The 19,416-nt window shown below is 46.6% G+C and overlaps 1 protein-coding gene across 5 annotated transcripts in view; it reads right to left on the reverse strand.

Moving 5' to 3' along the window:
• Positions 1-17,250, reverse strand: part of LOC307125513 (uncharacterized protein) — a 58,237-nt gene extending 40,987 nt beyond the window's left edge. Inside the window, exons 1-17 of one of the 5 annotated variants that reach the window (XR_013816385.1) lie at positions 17,220-17,250; positions 17,057-17,103; positions 15,666-15,786; positions 15,425-15,581; positions 15,294-15,321; positions 15,034-15,120; positions 14,774-14,866; positions 14,586-14,653; positions 14,394-14,492; positions 14,222-14,325; positions 14,001-14,139; positions 13,574-13,743; positions 13,190-13,483; positions 13,013-13,077; positions 12,820-12,907; positions 12,608-12,725; positions 3,280-6,070 (exon numbers count right to left, since the gene is read on the reverse strand). Coding sequence is in view for 1 of the 5 variants with exons in the window: in XM_079815389.1 (XP_079671515.1) it covers positions 5,942-6,031 (90 nt within the window). In the remaining 4 variants the exon portion in view is untranslated. Of the gene's footprint in view, positions 1-3,279; positions 6,071-12,607; positions 12,726-12,819; positions 12,908-13,012; positions 13,078-13,189; positions 13,484-13,573; positions 13,744-14,000; positions 14,140-14,221; positions 14,326-14,393; positions 14,493-14,585; positions 14,654-14,773; positions 14,867-15,033; positions 15,121-15,293; positions 15,322-15,424; positions 15,582-15,665; positions 15,787-17,056; positions 17,104-17,219 lie in introns of those variants that run through there. The other 4 variants (XR_013816386.1, XR_013816387.1, XR_013816388.1 and 1 more) reach the window with 4 other exon arrangements.
• Between the last annotated feature and the right edge of the window lie 2,166 nt (positions 17,251-19,416).

Below are 19,416 nucleotides of genomic sequence, written 5' to 3' on the forward strand. Positions count from 1 at the left end.
CAGCAGGCACCGCCTGGTCTCCCCCGAGGGGGCACCATAGGCATTAAGTCCCTCGACGGCTGGTACGAGCTGCTAAATAGGTGGTAGGCGCTACTGGGCCTCCCTATGGGCCTGCTGTGGGGTAAGCAGGCCCACTTGACCTCTTCTGCGGATGGCGTTCCTGGGCCCCAGTCACTGGATGGCTAGCACGAGTGCTAGTAGGTAGTAGGCCTCATCCGGCCTCCCTGAGTGACCTCCCTGGAGGCAAACTCCCGGTTCCCAGCCACTGTGGCGGTGAGCATGAAGTGCTATGAGTAGCACTTTCTGCTATCAGGTGGTAGGCACGGTGGCCTCCCTGACGATGAGCTCACGGTTCCCGGTCGCTGTGGTAATGAGCATGGAGCGCTATGGATAGCACGTTCTGCTGTTGGTTGGTAGGCACTGTGGCCTCCCTGACGACGAGCTTTCGGTTCCCGGTCGCCGTGGCAATGAGCATGGAATGCTACGAGTAGCATGTCCTGCTATCAGTTGGTAGGCACGGTTGCCTCCCTGAGGGTGAGCTCCCGGCTTCCGGTCGACTGTGGCAATGAGCGTGAAGTGCTACGAGTAGCATGCTCCGCTATCAGGTTGGTAGGCATTGTGGCCTCCCTGAGGGCAAGCTCCCGGTTCCCAGTCACTGTGGCAATGAGCGTGAAGTGCTACGAGTAGCACGTTCTGCTTTCAGTTGGTAGGCATGGTTGCCTCCCTGAAAGCGAGCTCCCGATTCTCTGGCGCTGAGACGACTAGTGGAATGAAGAGCTATGCGCGGCGTGCTCTGCTATCAGTTGGTAGGCATTGTTGCCTTCCTGAAACGAGCCCCCGTTTCTCAGGCGCGGAAGTGAGACGGTTAGCGAAGTGCTATGGACGGCATGTTCTGCTACCAGGTGGAGGCATTGCGCCTCCCTGGAATCGTTCCCCGGTCCCCAGTTTCGGTAACAGATTGTAGCATGGGCTGCTATCAGGCAAGCTGCACGGGCTTCCCTGAGGGGATTCGCTTTGGAGTAGTAGGCCCACGTGGCCTCCTCTAAGGGCACGCTCTGGCTCGTGGTTCCTGGTCAGTTCCAGTCACTGAGCAGAGGCCGGCTCACCGGCCGCTGTGGTGGATGTGAAGTGCTATGAATGGAAAGCACGTTCTGCTATCAGATGGTAGGCATGGTACCTCCCTGAAGCCAGCTCCCGGTCCCCAGCCGCTGTGGATGAGCATGAAGTGCTATGAGTAGCACGTCCAGCTAAGCTGTGACAGAGGAATGCCCGATTTCTTTGCAGTTGGTAGGCCCGCAGGGCCTCCCTGGTGAAGCGAGTCCCTGGTCTTCCCAGCTACCTCGAGGGCTAGCGAGACTGCGATCAGGTCTTTGGCCCGTTTTTGGCCTACCTGAGGGCGAGCGCTCCTGTTAGATGCGCGAGCAGTCGACACATGTTACCAGGTGGAGGCCCCTCCCGGCCTCCCTGGGGAACGAGTTCCCCAGGCGGGAACACATAACTGGCTTTACGCTGACAGCTAGTGGTCACCCGCTATCAGGTGCCGGTCTCTGGCCGTTCGCGATTCCTGAAGGCGATGTTCTTACCCTAGCATGACGAGACGTCACTGCGGCTATGCGGTCCATGCAGGAGCGGGACCTTCATAGTCTGCCTACGGCATGGTTTCCTACCTGGCACGCTTATGAGCTCCTCTCAAGTGAGGGTCTGCTATGAGCTTACGGCTGCCTGGCGCTGATTTATGGTTGTAGGCCCCTCGGGGCCTCCCTGGTGTATCAGCCTGTAAGGCCCTTTGGCCTCCTAAGCACGTTTTAAAGTAAGTGCTTGGTAGATCCGAGGATTGAGCGGCTTGACTCCCCTCGCTAGCAAGGGTCTTATAGCACTTCGCTGAGCGCTGCTCTCCGGGATAACCCGTCTCTGAGGTCCGGCTAGTCGGTGACACTGCCTTTCTTGCAGCACCCTAGCGGGATGTCTCTTCGGAGGCGAGTACCAGAGGCTCTGTACTGTACAGACAGGGTTGACCGTATTACGTGTCCCATAGCAGACTGGGTCACCAGGTCAGGTCTCCCTGGTGGCATTCGGTGAGAACCTCCCGAATAGTGACTGGCATAGGGTTCCCTCGTAGTTCCCTTGCCACGCTCCCTTAAAGGAACCCCTTCTGAGTCGAATGGGTTGGTTCCAGGCCTTCGAGCAAGGCCCCGGAGGGAACTCATGTGTGTGAAGGTTTCCTTCTCAGGCGATAAGCTTGGGCTTTGACCGTAGGGAGCGCTGTCACTGACAGCCTAACGTGACCAGAAGGGGAGTGGTTCAGGCATTTCAGCAAGATTTGCTTGTCTTGACAGTTGTCACTGCCAGAGGGCATGCACTCCCGTCGGCATGGCGGCGTGGGTATATCGTTCCCCGTAGCGTCGAAGCTGACGCAGCGCGAGTTCCCTTTCGAAAGGGAACGTCTCAGGTTACGAATGTAACCATTGTTCCCTGAGAACAGGGAACGAGACGCTGCGTCACTTTGCCATGCCTCAGGGCCTGCCTGCCAAAAGAAAACAGTCCCTTCAGACGAGTAGATACTGTCATGTTGGCAAGGCTCCCTTATATACTTCCTGGTCGCACCTTGATGACATCATAGGCTGTCGCCGGTCAATAGGATTGACGTGATTCAATGTGATTTCAGGCACCAGTCACGCTGGAGGCGTTCCCCGTAGCGTCGAAGCTGACGCAGCGTCTCGTTCCCTGTTCTCAGGGAACAATGGTTACATTCGTAACCTGAGACGTTTTTAATGCTCACTGAAAATTAGAACATTTAAAGGGATAGTTCACCCAAAAATGCCATCATCATGTTGTTCCAAACTCGTGAGACTTTCATAAATCTTTGAACTCAAATGAAGATCTTTTTGATTAAATTTGAAAGCTTTCTGCCGCTCCATAGACAGCTATACAATTGACACTTTGATGCTTCAAAAAGTTCATAGACTTTAGACTCACAAAACTTGTTATACGCTGGAAAAATTTGTCACAATTGTAAGGATTGGTTTTACTGCTAAGACAAAAGCTGAGATCCAACACCCTGGAATAAAACAATAAAACTCACTAATCTGGAGAGAAGTTCTCACAGAAAGTGTGTAGGACACCGACCTGCCCAAACTGTCTTAGAGACACTCACACACACTATGTGTCCTGTGACAGATAGGATGACTCTGAAACTATTTTCATATTACTAGTAATTGTGTTTAATATTTTATGCTGATCAGTTGTGTAACATGGATTCTTATTTAATTATTTTTATTTAAGTTCTGTCTGGCCAAAATAAATGTTAATCTTGATTTATTCTGTATCTTTCTGAAATCATTATTTGACCAATGCTGATTTCTGACTGTCACTGTTATTAGCTAGTTGCAGCTTTCGTAACTATTACTACAATTACACTTGTTATGAGTAAGCGTGTGTGACCTGGCAAGGTAAAATAGTCACTCTGCATCCATTCTGCACCAGAACTGGCTAATTTGTGTCTGTGAGCTAATGTAATTTTGCGAACATTAAAGGGGTGATGAATTAAGAAATCAACTTTCCCTTGAGCCTTTGATATAAAAAAAGTCATTGTGATATAAGGATATCCTGTAAGTTTCAGAGCTGAACACGTCCTTGTTAGTCAAAGAAAAGCTTTTATTGACACCAGGCCCAGAAAATGAGAGACCTCAGAATATGTCGACCACTGACGTCATAGAATGCAGAAGCACCGTCTCAAGCCCGCCCACTGACTAGTGGAGCTAAACGTGTCGCACTACCGAGCAATAAACATGCTGGTTCCAGTGACGTGCGTAAGACATTGCGTGTTTGTTCGCTTCATTTCACCACAGAATTGATTGTAAACAAGATACAGGTCGAGACTGGATTTGCAGACATATTGAGATTAAAACACAATGCTGTGCCTTCAATATTGGATCCGACAGGAACGGTGCAACACACTTATGTGAGTAAAACATGTTTTTTATACTGTATGTGTTAGTATTGCATTGTTACAGATCGTTTGATATCTATTGATTACATACCTTAGCACGCTGTCACAGGCTGGAGAAGGTGTTATTGGTTCATTCGTGATCAGACTCGGACTTGTAACACCAGTGCTCGCAAAGGCCAACGTCACGGGGCTATGTGTTTTTCAGACGAGCATCCAAAACGTATCACCAGCCTGATGACGGGCTATCTTAAATAGTGAAATAATGAATAATTCCTTTCTTGCACACGCGTGTGTGTGTGTGTGTGTGTGTGTGTGTACGGGTCGTGGTTATTCACCGATCGGGCGGGCCAAGTATTACAAAAATAACATTCCAATCAATCGCGGGTGGATGAGAGATGAATCATTGTGTTTGTTTGATAAAGGCATTTTGCAGGCCCTGTGAGCGTTTCCCCAGACGCTTTTAACAAATCCCCACATGTACTGAGGGAGCTGAAGCTCATTAAATATGCAAATCTTATCCAATCCTAGCTGTGGGCATTTACTTCCAAGTCTTCAGTGCGGCACGCCCATCAAAACCGAGCGTTTTTCAGAGAGCCTCAAAACCATGGCAGAAAATAGCCTATTACTTATTCATTATAATGTGTTTGAATGTAAAAACCATGCGAACGTCATAAGTTGACCTCAGACAACAGTATAAAAACATTAAAAAGCCAGTTCATGACACCTTTAAGTCTCTGTGCGACCTCAGGTCCCTTTGTGGAACGAATATTTGAAAATAAGAGATACTCAGTAAAATCAATGATCTAAATTAAATCACAACTAATCTTATGATCAGCTGTTAAGTTACAAACGTAACAAATTTAACGAAATCACAAAATTGGTGTCAGATCAAATTATTCATGGAGTCAGAGTTAAAATTAGATATCAATAAATTAAGTGAACTTCACAGAAATGCTGAAAAGGCTTACATGCAGAAATCCTTCAAACACGCTGTTAGATTCCGTTGTTGAGCTGATGGATGGACCTTACCCAATCAGCACATTTACGAAAATGTAAATTATTTTCACTATTAAAATCATTAATTCTCTATTAAAACTCCCATCATCCAAAATGATGTATGATTTGTTGGAACCAGACAAAAAAGGACTGAGCTACACCTATCAATCAATATTAGTCAATTTTGTCATTTTTTAAAAAAGTTTTTTTTGTCATTTTTTTAAAAAAGGTTCCAAAACAAAATCACCTAGCAACCATACCTTAAAATCCCTGGTAATGCATAATCCCACGGTAAAGTAACACGCCAAGTCAAAGCCCATACCTATAGGATTTTTTTGTTCCATGATACTACAGTAGTTTGATTAACATTAATGAGACAGACCACCAATATATTAAGATCTACTGTAATGCACGGATCTAATATAATGTTACACATCAGATGTTTTACCCCGACAGTTAACCAAACGTACACTTAAGACATAACAGATCATGTTTACATGAATACTTGCCAAGACAGATATTTTGAAATACTTAAATTCTATGTTCATGTGCATATACGATCGTCTAGGAGGCATATTTGTGCGCACACTTCTGTCAGTCAGCCAGGTAACATAATTTTGTTTACATCAGCATCAGTTTGAAAATCACATTTTATTGGTTCAGACCTGACAGAAATGACTTGTAACGGAATTTACAAAACATAGATAAAATGTTAGCATATCAATTGATAATCATTTATGAATGTTTTGTAAATGATGAGTTCATCATTAACTAACCACTTATAAATTACTTACAACTGAACGTTATTATAAAGTGTTACCCTTGTGGTAAACCTTCATCCATGGCCAGTGTTTGACATTCATGAATGAGCGGATGTTGTATTGAATAGTGTAAAAGGACTCCCTGTAAATAATGCATCATTAAATGGCATAATCATCAATATGTACTGTTTGCACTGTTATCATTGATGTCATCTTTACTCATGACAATACTCACCTCCTCTCGGTCATTTTCACATACGCCTTCCTCATCACGTAGCCACGGCTGTGTCATTGTGACCAGAGCAGCCAATTTCTCATCACGCATCTCCTCAAGAGTACTCAGAAGACCAGCTTTGAAGAACACCTGAATTTATGTAAAACAATAAATCAGAAGATATTGATTTTACCTGTATTGGCAATATGATCATGATCAGTGAATCTTTGAAAGTTGTAAAGCTGAATATGAACCTTTGTGTGTCCTAATTTGTACTTGTCATGATCAATGCCGATGGATCCCAGGAGTTCCCATTCAGTCGGTCACGTTCGACGTACGTCGGACGTACCGACGAATTGGGATCACTTCTGGGAGCCCCTATCAGCTTCGAGCTATCTAGAACCGGCCAATGAACAATTGGCGTGCGAGATTTGCATCTCGCGCTCCGCCCCGCGGGTATAAACAGGAAGCGAGAGCGAATGCACGCTGTCATTCACTTCGGAGCCAAACGGCAGATGAAGAGGACTCTCATTCATTTAATGAGTATATCGCTACTATCAACAAGACTTCAAAGAAAGAACCGGAGATTCCAGGAGACGCGTGTTGGAGAGACGGCACACTTCAGCGGGATCCGCGCTGACTCATCGGCTGCCTCTGCAAGCAGAGAAAAACTGCTGTTATCACAGCAACAGCAAATCTGTTGGTCTGGTTGGGCGTGTTTTCCTGCTGAGTACAGGCACGAGCTGCACACAATCCCGTGCGCTGTCGCGTTTCCCCCTGAGTGCTTCAGCACAGAGCGTTTCCTCACAAAAGAGCTTCACGGGTGACGCTGCGTCTTTTTCAAGATGTCATACCACCCGTGCGTTTCTGGATGCGGTCGTTCCCTGTCCCCTGCTGACGGTCACAATCGCTGTCTCACGTGTTTGGGCACACAGCACGCTGAGGCGGCGTTTGTGGATTGTTCATGTTCTCACTGCGGGATCGAGATCGAGATCGAGATCGAGACTCTCCTACCTCCGGGCTGGGGGAGTCCCCTTACCCATCGCACGAACTAGGTCTACCCCTAACCCGGGTGGACCTTTTTCTTTGGATGGCCAGGGTGATCTGAGGATTACGTTTAGGGCAAACCCGCCGAGCGAACCTCCGCAGGCCCCTAATCCCTCAGCTCCGCAGCCGGTAGACCCTCCAAGGGAACCCGCTGGACCCTCCCACGGGAGACCAGTGGTGACTTTTGGAGCTCCAGCAGACGAGCAGATGTCAATCGCTGCATCGGAGGGGGAGTTTCAGTCCTCGGAGGATGAAGGGTCAGCTGTACTGCCTCCCTCTGGGAGAGTGGCAACGGCTGCCCCGGACCCTGAGATGGCTGCTATGCTTGCCCGGGCCGCCGAAAGGGTTGGGCTCGAGTGGAACCCTCCACCGTGTCCCGAACCCTCTAGGTTGGACGATTGGTTCCTCGGGGTGGGTCGAGCTGGTTCTCAGCGTCCCGCCCCGACACCTTTCTTCCCGGTGGTGCATGAGGAGCTCACGAGGTCGTGGACGGCACCTTTTTCTGCCAGAAACCGGCCGAGTGACTCCTCCCCCCTTACTACCCTCGACGGCAGACCAGCCAAGGGTTACGTGGGGATCCCGCCAGTGGAGCGCGCCGTCGCGATGCAACTGTGTCCGGCGACCGCCTCTAACTGGCGCGGTGACCCATGTCTCCCGTCCCGGGCCTGTAAGTTCTCTTCCAGTCTGATCGGGAAGGCTTACAAGGCTTGCAGACAGGCTGCGTCCGCCTTGCATGGCATGGCGTTGCTGCTGGTCCACCAGGCCCAGGCACTCCTTGACATGCACAAGGGTAGGCCTGACCCAGAGCTCCTCCGGGAGCTCCGGACGGCAACGGACCTCGCCCTCCGGGCGACGAAAGTCACCGCCCGTGCCATTGGTCAGGCGATGTCCACGCTTGTGGTCCAGGAGCGTCATCTCTGGCTTAACCTGGCTGACATGAGGGAGACCGATAAATATCGGTTCCTGGACTCCCCCATCTCGTCAGCTGGGTTATTCGGCGACGTGGTCGAGAGCTTCGCCCAACAGTTCTCGGCCACCCAGAAGCAGACGGAGGCGATCAAGCACATCCTGCCCCGGCGGCTTGCTGCTGCCTCCACCCCGCCGCCGGTGGCACCGCCTCCGGCTACTCGTCGCCGAGGACGTCCACCCGCAGCCACCTCCGCCCCCGCCAAGGCACCGCAGCAGCCTAACACCAGCCGACGGCGTGGGGCCGGCCGTGGGAAGGATGTCCAGCCCGCTCAGGCCGCTGCCAAGCCAGGTGGCAAGCGTCGTCGCAAGCGACCCTGAGACGGGCCGCCCAGAGATGGAGGAAACTGCCAGCGGCACCCAAAACTTCAATAAAAGAGCAGTTTCCAATATCTCTGGGTGCCAAGAGAGCGCGCTTGGCGATGGTCGACGCTCCCATGCCTCGCCACCCTCAAGTACCTCTCCCTTCGCCAGCAGGGGACGCCGGCTGTCGGGACGCACACAAGCGGCCTCCCCACACTCGCACGTCCCCTCCGCGGATGCAGGTAAGTGTTGCACAGCACACTCAGATCCCGCTTCGGGCCGCTCCCATGCCGTCCGAGCCGGATCCCTGCGTTCCGCCTCGCTGCCCCGCTGCGGGTACGTCTGTGGTGCCGATGATCCCCCTTGCTCGGAGCCTGGGAGCCTGGCTAGCGCTTCCCAGCCCGTCTCGGTGGCTCCTCCGTACCATCAGACTCGGCTATGCGATTCAATTCGCCCGGCGTCCCCCCAAGTTCAGGGGCGTTCACCTCACGACTGTAGTGGAGGCGAACGCCCCCGTGCTCAGGGCGGAGATCGCTGTCCTACTGGCCAAGGACACGATAGAGCCGGTCCCTCAAGCCGATATGAGGTCCGGGTCCGTACTTCATTGTACCCAAGAAAGGCGGCGGGTTACGACCAATCTTGGACCTGCGATTCCTGAACCGGTCCCTTCACAGGCTGCCGTTCACGATGTTAACGCAGAAGCGCATCTTCAGGTGCATCCGTCCCCGAGATTGGTTTGCAGCAATCGACCTGAAGGACGCGTACTTTCATGTCTCGATTCTCCCTCGACACCGGCCCTTTCTGCGCTTCGCGTTCGAGGGACGGGCATATCAGTACCGCGTCTTACCCTTTGGCCTGTCCCTGTCGCCCTGCGTCTTTACGAAGGTTGCGGAGGCGGCCATTGCTCCCATGAGAGAGCATAGCGTTCGCATCCTCAACTACCTCGACGACTGGCTGATCCTTGCCCAGTCGCGAGAGCAGTTGTGCGAACACAGGGACAAGGTGCTCAGTCACCTCAGCCAGTTGGGACTTCGGGTCAACTGGGAGAAGAGCAAACTCTGTCCCACACAGAGGATCTCTTTTCTCGGTATGGAGATAGACTCGTCGCCATGACAGCGCGCCCCACCGAGGAGCATGTCCAGTCAGTGTTGAACTGCTTGAATTCGTTCAAAGGCAGGACAGCGGTACCACTGAAACATTTTCAGAGGCTCCTGGGGCATATGGCATCCCCAGCCGCAGTAACGCCGCTCGGGTTGCTTCATATGAGACCGCTTCAACGCTGGCTACACGATCGAGTCCCGAGATGGGCGTGGCACAGCGGTTCCCTCCATGTCCAAGTGACTCCGAGGTGCCGCCAAACCTTCGGCCCGTGGTCAGACCCTTTGTTTCTCCGTGCGGGAGTTCACCTAGAACAAGTGTCCAGACACTCCGTTGTCTCCACGGATTGGGGTGCCACGTACAACGGGCTTGCAGTTTCGGGTCTGTGGATGGGGCCTCAACTGCAATGGCATATCAATTGCCTCCAGTTGTTAGCAGTTCGTCTTGCACTCAGCCGCTTCAAAGTGCCGCTCAGAGGCAAGTACGTTCTGGTCCGGACGGACAACACTGCGGCCGTAGCGTACATCAACAAACAGGGTGGTCTACGCTCCCGTCGCATGTCGCAACTCGCCCGCCATCTCCTCTTATGGAGTCAGAAGCATCTGAGGTCGCTTCGTGCCGTTCATATTCCGGGCCTGCTCAATCGTGCGGCCGACGAGCTGTCACGTCAGCAGGTGCTTCCGGGAGAATGGCGACTCCATCCCCAGGTGGTCCAGCTAATCTGGAGTCGTTTCGGTGCCGCACAGGTAGACCTGTTTGCCTCCCCAGAGACAACCCACTGTCAGTGGTTTTATTCCTTGACCGCGGGGACCCTCGGGTCGGATGCCCTGGTCCACAGCTGGCCCCGGGAAGAACGCAAGTATGCGTTTCCCCCAGTGAGCCTTCTTGCGCAGACACTGTGCAAAGTCAGGGAGGACGAGGAGCAGGTCCTGTTGGTCGCTCCGTAGTGGCCCAACCGGACTTGGTTCCCGGAACTAGTGCTCCTTGCGACAGCACCTCCCTGGCCCATTCCTCTGAGACAGGACCTCCTGACTCAGAGACGGGGCACCCTATGGCACCCGCGTCCAGACCTCTGGAAACTCCATGTCTGGTCCCTGGACGGGACGCGGAGGTTCTAGGTGTCCTACCGCAAGCGGTAGTTGACACCATTACTTCCGCTAGAGCCCCCTCTACGAGGCGCCTCTATGCGTTGAAGTGGAACCTGTTCGTCGATTGGTGCTCTTCTCGCCGAGAAGACCCCCGAAGGTGTTCGATCGGATCTGTGCTTACCTTTCTACAAGATGGGTTGGAGCGAAGGCTGTCTCCCTCCACCCTCAAAGTCTATGTCGCCGCTATCGCCGCTAATCATGAGCTTGTAGATGGAAAATCTCTAGGTAAGCATGATCTGGTCGTCAGGTTCCTTAGGGGAGCGAGGAGATTAAATCCGCCTCGTCCTCCCTCCATACCCTCTTGGGACTTAACTCTGGTGCTAACTGCACTACAGAGAGAACCCTTTGAGCCTCTGCAGTCAGCTGAGTTGAAAGTTCTGTTGTTAAAGACAATACTCCTGACTGCCTTGGCCTCCATCAAGAGGGTAGGGGACCTGCAGGCATTTTCGGTCGACGAATCGTGCCTGGAATTCGGGCCCGGTAACTCTCATGTGATCATGAGACCCCGGCCTGGATATGTGCCCAAGGTTCCCACTACTCCCTTCCGGGACCAAGTGGTGAGCCTGCAAGCGCTGCCTTTGGAGGAGGCAGACCCAGCCCTAGCTTTCCTCTGTCCCGTCCGTGCTCTCCGGACTTACGTGGACAGAACGCAAAACTTCAGGACCTCAGAGCAGCTCTTCGTCTGTTACGGAGGACAGCAGAAGGGAAAGGCTGTCTCCAAGCAGAGGATGGCCCACTGGATAGTGGATGCCATCGTCTTGGCTTATCAGTCCCAAGACGTGCCCTGCCCGCTCGGCTTAAGAGCCCACTCCACAAGGGGTGTTGCCTCTTCCTGGGCGCTGGCTCGTGGCACCTCGCTGACAGATATTTGTTGAGCTGCGGGCTGTGCGACACCTAACACGTTCGCTAGATTCTATAGCCTCCATGTAGGGCCGGTATCTTCCTGTGTGCTCACTTCCCATAGTCAGTAACACCGAAGTGCCTGTTCTAGTGTCGGCTTGCTGCGCCATTCCCTCCCCTATGGTAGACGGATGCGTGCGCTTATTTTGCTCCAGTCGAGTTCCCCGGAACGGCGAACCCTGTTGAGTCCTCCGCAACCCGCGGCAGTCGGACGTGGCGGAGCGTTCAACGCCAGGTCTAACACTCGTATGCATTGGTGGAACTTGTGTTAGGCTGGGTTCCATATGTAGTGACCCCCACGGCGGTCCCATATGTGTATTCTTCCACGGTACGGCTCCCTACGGCGAGCCCGTGTCTTTCCCTCTTTAGAGTGTCCTCTGCCATCCCAGGTACGTGTTGTCCCCCTCCAATGATTGGCTGGGGCCACCCCTGGGACTTCCGTATGTTGTGCTGCCCACGGCCAGCCCATACGTGTATTCTCCACATGGTAACTCCCTCTGGGCATGATGTGGCTTCCGCAGCTGCCTTCACAGGCACGCTTTCCCAGCGTTATCCAATACAGTCAGCTGAATGGGTCTTGCGGAACAGCAGCTTGGACTCTCCCTGCGTGAACTTTCCCGCCCGCATCATATCGGGGTCTGAGGGGCTCATCGCGGGGCGCTGGAAGTGGTAGTTACTATGGCGTTTTCCATAGGGATCCCAATTCGTCGGTACGTCCGACGTACGTCGAATGTGACCGATTGAATGGGAATGTCTCGGTTACGTATGGTAACCCTCGTTCCCTGAAGGAGGGAACGGGGACGTACGTCCCGTCGCCACAGTTGCTGTACCATCACTGCAGGTTGAGCCACTACGTTTGGCTCCGCAGTGAAAAACAGCGTGCATTCGCTCTCGCTTCCTGTTTATACCCGCGGCGCGGGGCGGAGCGCGAGATGCAAATCTCGCACGCCAATTGTTCATTGGCCGGTTCTAGATAGCTCGAAGCTGATAGGGGCTCCCAGAAGTGATACCAATTCGTCGGTACGTCCGACGTACGTCTCCGTTCCCTCCTTCAGGGAACGAGGGTTACCATACGTAACCGAGACGTTTCTCACCGGCCTTCTTGTTATCCATAAACTGTCCATATGGGATAACACCGGCATTCAGCACCATTAATCAAAATACTTAATGTATTTTAATTAGGAGCCTCCTACAGGAAATTATATTTTCATGTGGTCCCATTTACCTCTGCTTAAAGTCACTATATTGGATTCTGCTGGGGAAGCCCTTTCTGCAGATTCTGATACCCTCCAGTACACCGTTACATCTCAGCTGGTGGATAACCAGGAAGTTGTCCATGAGACCTATAACGAACAGTTCACACCATGAACTTGGTAAATTAACTTCATTATATATATATAGAGTGACAGAATATCTGTAAGCTTTTTGATACTTTACCTGGAGTTTTGGACTCATTAGGAATCAGGCAGCGCACAAAGTGAGGGTGAGTGCTCCTCAAGTTGGTCATGAATTTTCCCAAGTTCTCCTGTGGAGAATAGAAAAGGGTTGGCATGCTTTGCTTTGCATTTCATTTTTCTTTTTACCTCAAATAAAGCAATATTGCTGTGATGTCATCTCTACACATACATACCCTGAACTGGGAGGACACAGTCTGCATGTAACCACCCTTCGTCTTGCCTCAGTTTTTAGTATTATCTATTGAGATAAAAGTACAGAGGAACATGTATAAATGCAAAAAAAAAAACAAGAAAGAAAGTTCAAAACTGAATTAAAGTTCCGTTAAATTATTATTATTTTTTTTCTTTACCCTCAACAACAGGTGGGTAAAGAGTAGCCAGAAGCTTGTTAAAAGACTTCTGGTACAGCAGTAAAACAGAATCATTTAATGGATCCTTGTTCTTGTCCAACCAGCCAGTGACGTATTCCACAGTTCCAGCATAGTGAACCAGGGAGAAGTGGGCTTCTGCCTTGCCTTTGGCAGACTTTGGTTTCTCCAAAGCTTTGTTCTTGCCAAGATGCTGATCATACAGCTTGTTCTTGAAGCATCTTAAGCCTTGGGGAACATGCACTCCTCTTCAAGGATGAGGAAGATACCCATGGGCTGTTTATAAAAGAATGTTGTTTATTTCCAAAAATTTTAGATTTTGAGAATAGACAATGGAAATGAATAAATTCATAAACCATTAAAAACCTTCTCAATGAGCTCTATGCAAGAAGCCAAGTCCATGCCAAAGTCAATTAACTCCCAAATAATGCCCTCCTTCTTATATTCCTCTTGTTCCAGCACAAACATGGTGTGGTTGAAAACTGTTGAAGTTTCTCATTAGTGAAGTTGATGCACAGCTGCTCCATGCTGTTGTACTGATGGAAAAAAAAATTACAGAAACATTTACTGACTAAACCTTCCGACCTTGACTCTGGGCTAGCACAAAGCTTTCAGCATATCAGCAGAGTTCAAACCCAGTTATACACTTCTAATTTATATTCACACTAAACATTTTACACACAATTTCTGTGATTTATCAGCAAAGTCGATGCAACTGTCGCTATTGTAAAGGTCAGAATAAAACAGAACCAATTAGAATGAGAAGACTGACTAAAAAGAACACAAGTCTCACCCTCATTGCCATCAGGCTCAGCCTGCTCCTCACGCTGCTTCTGCTTGAACTCCATGTTACCATAATGAAGCACAGCTCCAGTGAACTTGTAGATGCCCATTTTCTCCTCAGTATTGAAACCCAGAATGTCAATAGCATCCTGTAAATTACAGAGAAGAATGAGATCTATGATTTTCCATTTTTATATAGAATATGTCAATATTCAAATAGCAATGACTCACATCAGTAGCATCCAGCTCCTCTTTATCATCAATGCTGGCCACTGTGATCTGATCCGGACTGCACATGGGGAAGTCATAGGGGTTGGTGGTGAAGAGCGTAATTTCTGTAAAATACATAGATTTTTTGAAAGAGGATCTTACAATAAACACTGAATGAAATATGTGAACCTACCAATCAGCTCAGGCTTATGGTATGTCATCATCTGGTAGAAGATGTGGTAGCCTCTCTCATCTGGAAGCTGGAATGTCACTCTAGACTTCTCCAGCAGATCTGTTGAGAGAATGTATTTGAGTCACAATCATCTGAAGAGTGACAGACAAAGACAAATGTGCAGGATGGATCAATGAAATTATATCCACCTACATGTCTCAATGTCACCACTAGCCAGTTTTCCAGATGTACGGAAGTGAATTCTGATGAATTTACCCTGTCTAAAACAAAATAGCATAGCACATGAATAATAATAATTAGCGCTAAATAAAGAGAACTCTGTATAGGAAAATCAAGCACAACTGACCAACTTTACTGTAAATAAAAAGTGGTTAACTTACAAAACGAGAGGAGTTGTCATTTCTCATGGTCTTGGCATTACCATAAGACTCAAGCAGAGGGTTGGCAGCAATGATCTGGTCCTCAAAAGAGCCCTGTGTTGTTTGAAGTTTTTTTTGTTTTTTGTTGTTGTTTTTTTTAAAGTTATTTTACATTTCATGTCTAAAGACTATTGCACAAATTTACACATCATATAGTTTGTGAGACAAGTTTAACATCTTTCAACATCTTTCAAAATAATATATATGGCAGTTTTATATACCTTTATTTTGCTGTCCTCTTTCTTCTTCTCACCACCTGACACTGCAACTGTGGCAAAGTACTGTATGACATGTTTGGTGTTCACAGTCTTTCCAGCACCAGATTGATCAATCAAAAACAGATGATTAAAAGACATGTAGACTTTTCAAAGTAAATTCAAATTATATTTCGTAATAAATATCTCCAAAAAGATTTGCCATCTACATTATACTTTACATTTTTAATTTTTGTCAAGGTCTAAGATTAAAAGAAAATACTTACATAATCAGGACAGACTGGTTTTCTCTATCTGTTGAAAGAAATTTGTAAAATATCCCATAAATAATTATTATATTAACATCATCTAATTCACGTTCATAAATTCTATAGAATTCAATTCCATAATGTCTTACCAGTCTGCATAAACTGATAGGCATTGTCAGAGACAGAGAAGATGTGGGGTGGGGCCTCCATACGCTTTTTGCCTCTGTAGGCAGACACCACTTCTGAATCATACACTGGGAGCCACTCGTAGGGGTTCACAGTTGCACAGAAGAGTCCAGAGTAGGTCTGAAATGAGCAGAGAAGTGGTCAGATTGCAACAATACAGACAAATTGAGCTTAAATGCTTTTTTATGTTGTTTCAGAATTTACGTATATCATCCATGCAGCATAACGCTCTTTGAGGTTATACAGCACAGAGGCTTCATTGAGATGGGTCATCATGGCCATGTCCTCAATCTTGTCATACTTGGGAGGATTCATTGGCGGCTTACTAAAGAGAGAAATATAAACTTATGCATTAAAAATTTCATAAATATTCCATGTAACAATAAAGGCAAGACTCATGAAATGAAACACATGAATTGTGTTAGGAAAGAGGCATATTCCTAAATTTAGGCTTAGACATGAATACAGACACATAAAACAATACTAGATAAACATTTAGATAGCAAGCAAGAAGCAGGTAAGGGGCCCATGAACGTCAAAAATTGAATATATAGAATATAGAGACTGAATATGTCTTTCTGGTGATGAAAATGATATGCTGTTGTCAGGACACGGCACATAGAGTAAAATATGAATTGTGGCATATAAGAAGTTTCAGGTCAATACAGAGATTCTCACTGTCGACTATGAGTCTCACTTGTGGACTTTCTGCTCGAGTGCATCCTCCGGCCACAAGCATGTATTAAATAGCTAATGCTCACAACACCCCATATTGGGTAAAAATAGAAATAATATATTTTTTTCTCCACTGTAGATAAGTGTTTTTGTTTTTCTCAGTGGATGCATAAGAATTCCCGACAAAAATTAAGAAATTATGCAAATGTCATCATGGATTATGATAGCAACACTGCATGTCAACAGTTCTGTAGTTAGAGCCAATTTCATGTTTTGCTCTATTATAGCATCATCAATTGGCCCTTTTTTCACTTCTTTTTCCCATTTCCCCAGAGTCTACACAGAAAGGTGTCAAATTTAGTGAAAACATTTAATTTCATTTAAGAGATATAGCCACTTATATTTATATGAACATTAATAGTTGACATACGTGTATATATCATGACTGAAAATTAGATCATAGGGAGCAATCAACTCACCATGAGTAAAGATTTTTGTTGTTTCTTACAGTTTTCAAGTTATTAGCAACAGTACTAGTATGGATAGTCTGTGGTGCTAGAGGGTTTGAGTTAGAGACTCCACATTTGCTGTGTTTCATGTCCAGACTGTACTCTATGCTTGTGCCAAATTTGTATAACTTTCCCACAAGGGGTTCTATGGGCTCTCATAGACTCAAAAGTGAAAGGAGAAAAACAGAATACAATACAACACACAATAAAAACCAAATACAATATGCTTGGCCCTTAAATAAAGGGTCAATGGGACCCCTTCCTTAAATTCATCTTACAATTTTAACACATTTATTTGTGAATAAATTAACCAAGTTTTTGAAAGCAACATGCTTCCCCAGTTTTTGTCTATTGTACAGAATATAGACTGTTTTCCTGTACCGTAATCCACACACTGAATCATAAACTTACTTGCCTTTTGTCCTGTGAGACCAGATACAATTTTCACTAACCTTGAACTAAAAGAAAATTAAATTCATTAAGATGTATAAATAAATACACAGTTACTTTAAGTACAGATGCATATGTGATGATGATAAATTGCCCTTCAGTCACAGTCAGTGCATGCTCTTACCACTGGATGGAACTTCTTCTTCTCTGCATCCCTTCTGCTCTACCCTTTTGGCTTTTATAGAAGTTGATCATGCACACTAAGCAGAATCTATACATGGGTAACCTAAAATATTCTGATATATGATAAGCTTTCTTGACCCATTTTATAAAAAATGTATGGACAGATTCACTAACATCCTACCTGTAGGAATCAGTCATAAGTAAAACCTTTATTGCTTAAAAATATATATCGGTAACAGCTTCAATCTCAAAGTTCATATGTATTATAATTATGTATGTTTAGTCTATTAATATCTTACTTTGACATATGACACACACTGAAGTAAATAATCCTTCTTTGGGAAGAGGGTGCATTAACCCCAATACCCCCCCAAACCCCCCCCCCCCCCCCCGGTCATCCCCCCCGTCCCCCCTTTTTTTTAATCAGAAAACATTTCACCTTTTCACCCATGGATGTTCTTGTAGCAGGCTAGTGTGGCAGCAATAGGGCTAAACAACAACATATGTTTCAAATCTGACAAGATAGTTCAAAAAATATATAAGAATATAGAAAAATACTGGAAAATATGTCTAATACAGTGAAAACACACAACAAATGGCAGTTTTTCAGACTGTTCTGACTCAGGTTCCTATATCTTTTCTAACTGATCGGACTTATGGTTTTTCTAAAATGACGATCAAAACTCTGAAAAATCCCATTTACATTGACGGAATTTTACATTGACGGAATTATCCAATGAGTCAACGTTGTTTAAACTCCAAAAAAAAAAAAATTAAACATCCAAAACTGGCTTAAAAAATGTGTGACATCATGTATAACTTAAAAAGTTGAAAATTGCTTACGGGCGGCAGTGGCTCAGTGGTTCATTCCAGATGAATTTGAAGTGTTTTAACTCATCATCTTGTAATGAATGTCATTTCAGTTCTACTTTATGTATATGAATTATCATATGCAGTAAAAGACACCAAGCACTGTAAAGGTTTTGCCAAAAACTCAATTGACTGGCTTCTGTCCTGTATGATTGTCTTTTCAGACCTCAGAACTGCACATGAGCTTCTTTTGACCTCCTAACTGAACTCCTTCCAACAAATTGATCATAGATATTAAGTGCAAACAATAACCATAATAGCCTGCGGCAGTGGCTCAGTGGTTCATGTACGTTGTCTACAAACCGGAAGGTTGGTGGTTCGATCCCCGGTTCCACCTGACCAAGTGTCGAGGTGTCCATGAGCAAGACACCTAACCCCAGCTGCTCCCGACGAGCTGGATGGCGCCTTGCATGACTGACACCGCCGTCGGTGTATGAATGAGTGTGTGAATGGGTGAATGTGAGGCAAAATGTAAATCGCTTTGGAGGGCCGTAGGTCTGTTAAAAGCGCTATATAAATGCAGTCCATTTGCTTAACTTATTTTGATGAATTAAAGCAATGTTAAAACATATGTCATAACTTTTTGATAATATAATTTTTTACAGTGTAGGCATCGTACACTTAACGACTTTGTAATAGTTACAAAGGAAAAACTGGGTATCAAACACTAAATGACTGAGAAACATACAACTAGAACCACTGTAGTGAGATGGACTTTGTAACGACGTCTTTAGTACCTTCTATGGGTCTTGAGAGTGTAAAGTGCATTGTGCCAATGGAGGCCTTTCTGAGCCATCGGATTTCAACTAAAATATCTTAATTTGTGGTCTTACGGGTGTCGAACGACATGAGGGTAAGTAATTAATGATAGAATTTTAATTTTTGGGTGAACTAACCCTTTAAAGGTAAGTGTTCTTGTGTAATGTGCTTACAAATTTAATGTCATAAACTGCTGATCTATGTTACCTTGCTAATAAATAGTGTTTTCACTATCGTTTGGATATTAATATTCACTGCAGAGTTGATATTACGGCCCGTTCAAATGAACGCTGGACAAGTTATTTGCACAAAATATGTGACTCTTTCAAAATTCCCTATAAATTAATTAATAATTCCCTTTGAGCTAAATAGACATGTTTCCCTTATGCATGTCTTACATAAATATCGGTTATCACTATATATATATATATATATATATATATATATATATATATATATATATATATATATATATATATATATATATATATATATATATATATATATATATATATATATATATATCTCCCAAAAATATGTCTTGTAAAGATTATATTTAAATGTTCTGT

The sequence above is a fragment of the Gobio gobio genome, assembly GCF_949357685.1.
Source record: "Gobio gobio genome assembly, chromosome: 4".
NCBI classification, from domain to species: Eukaryota; Metazoa; Chordata; class Actinopteri; order Cypriniformes; family Gobionidae; genus Gobio; species Gobio gobio.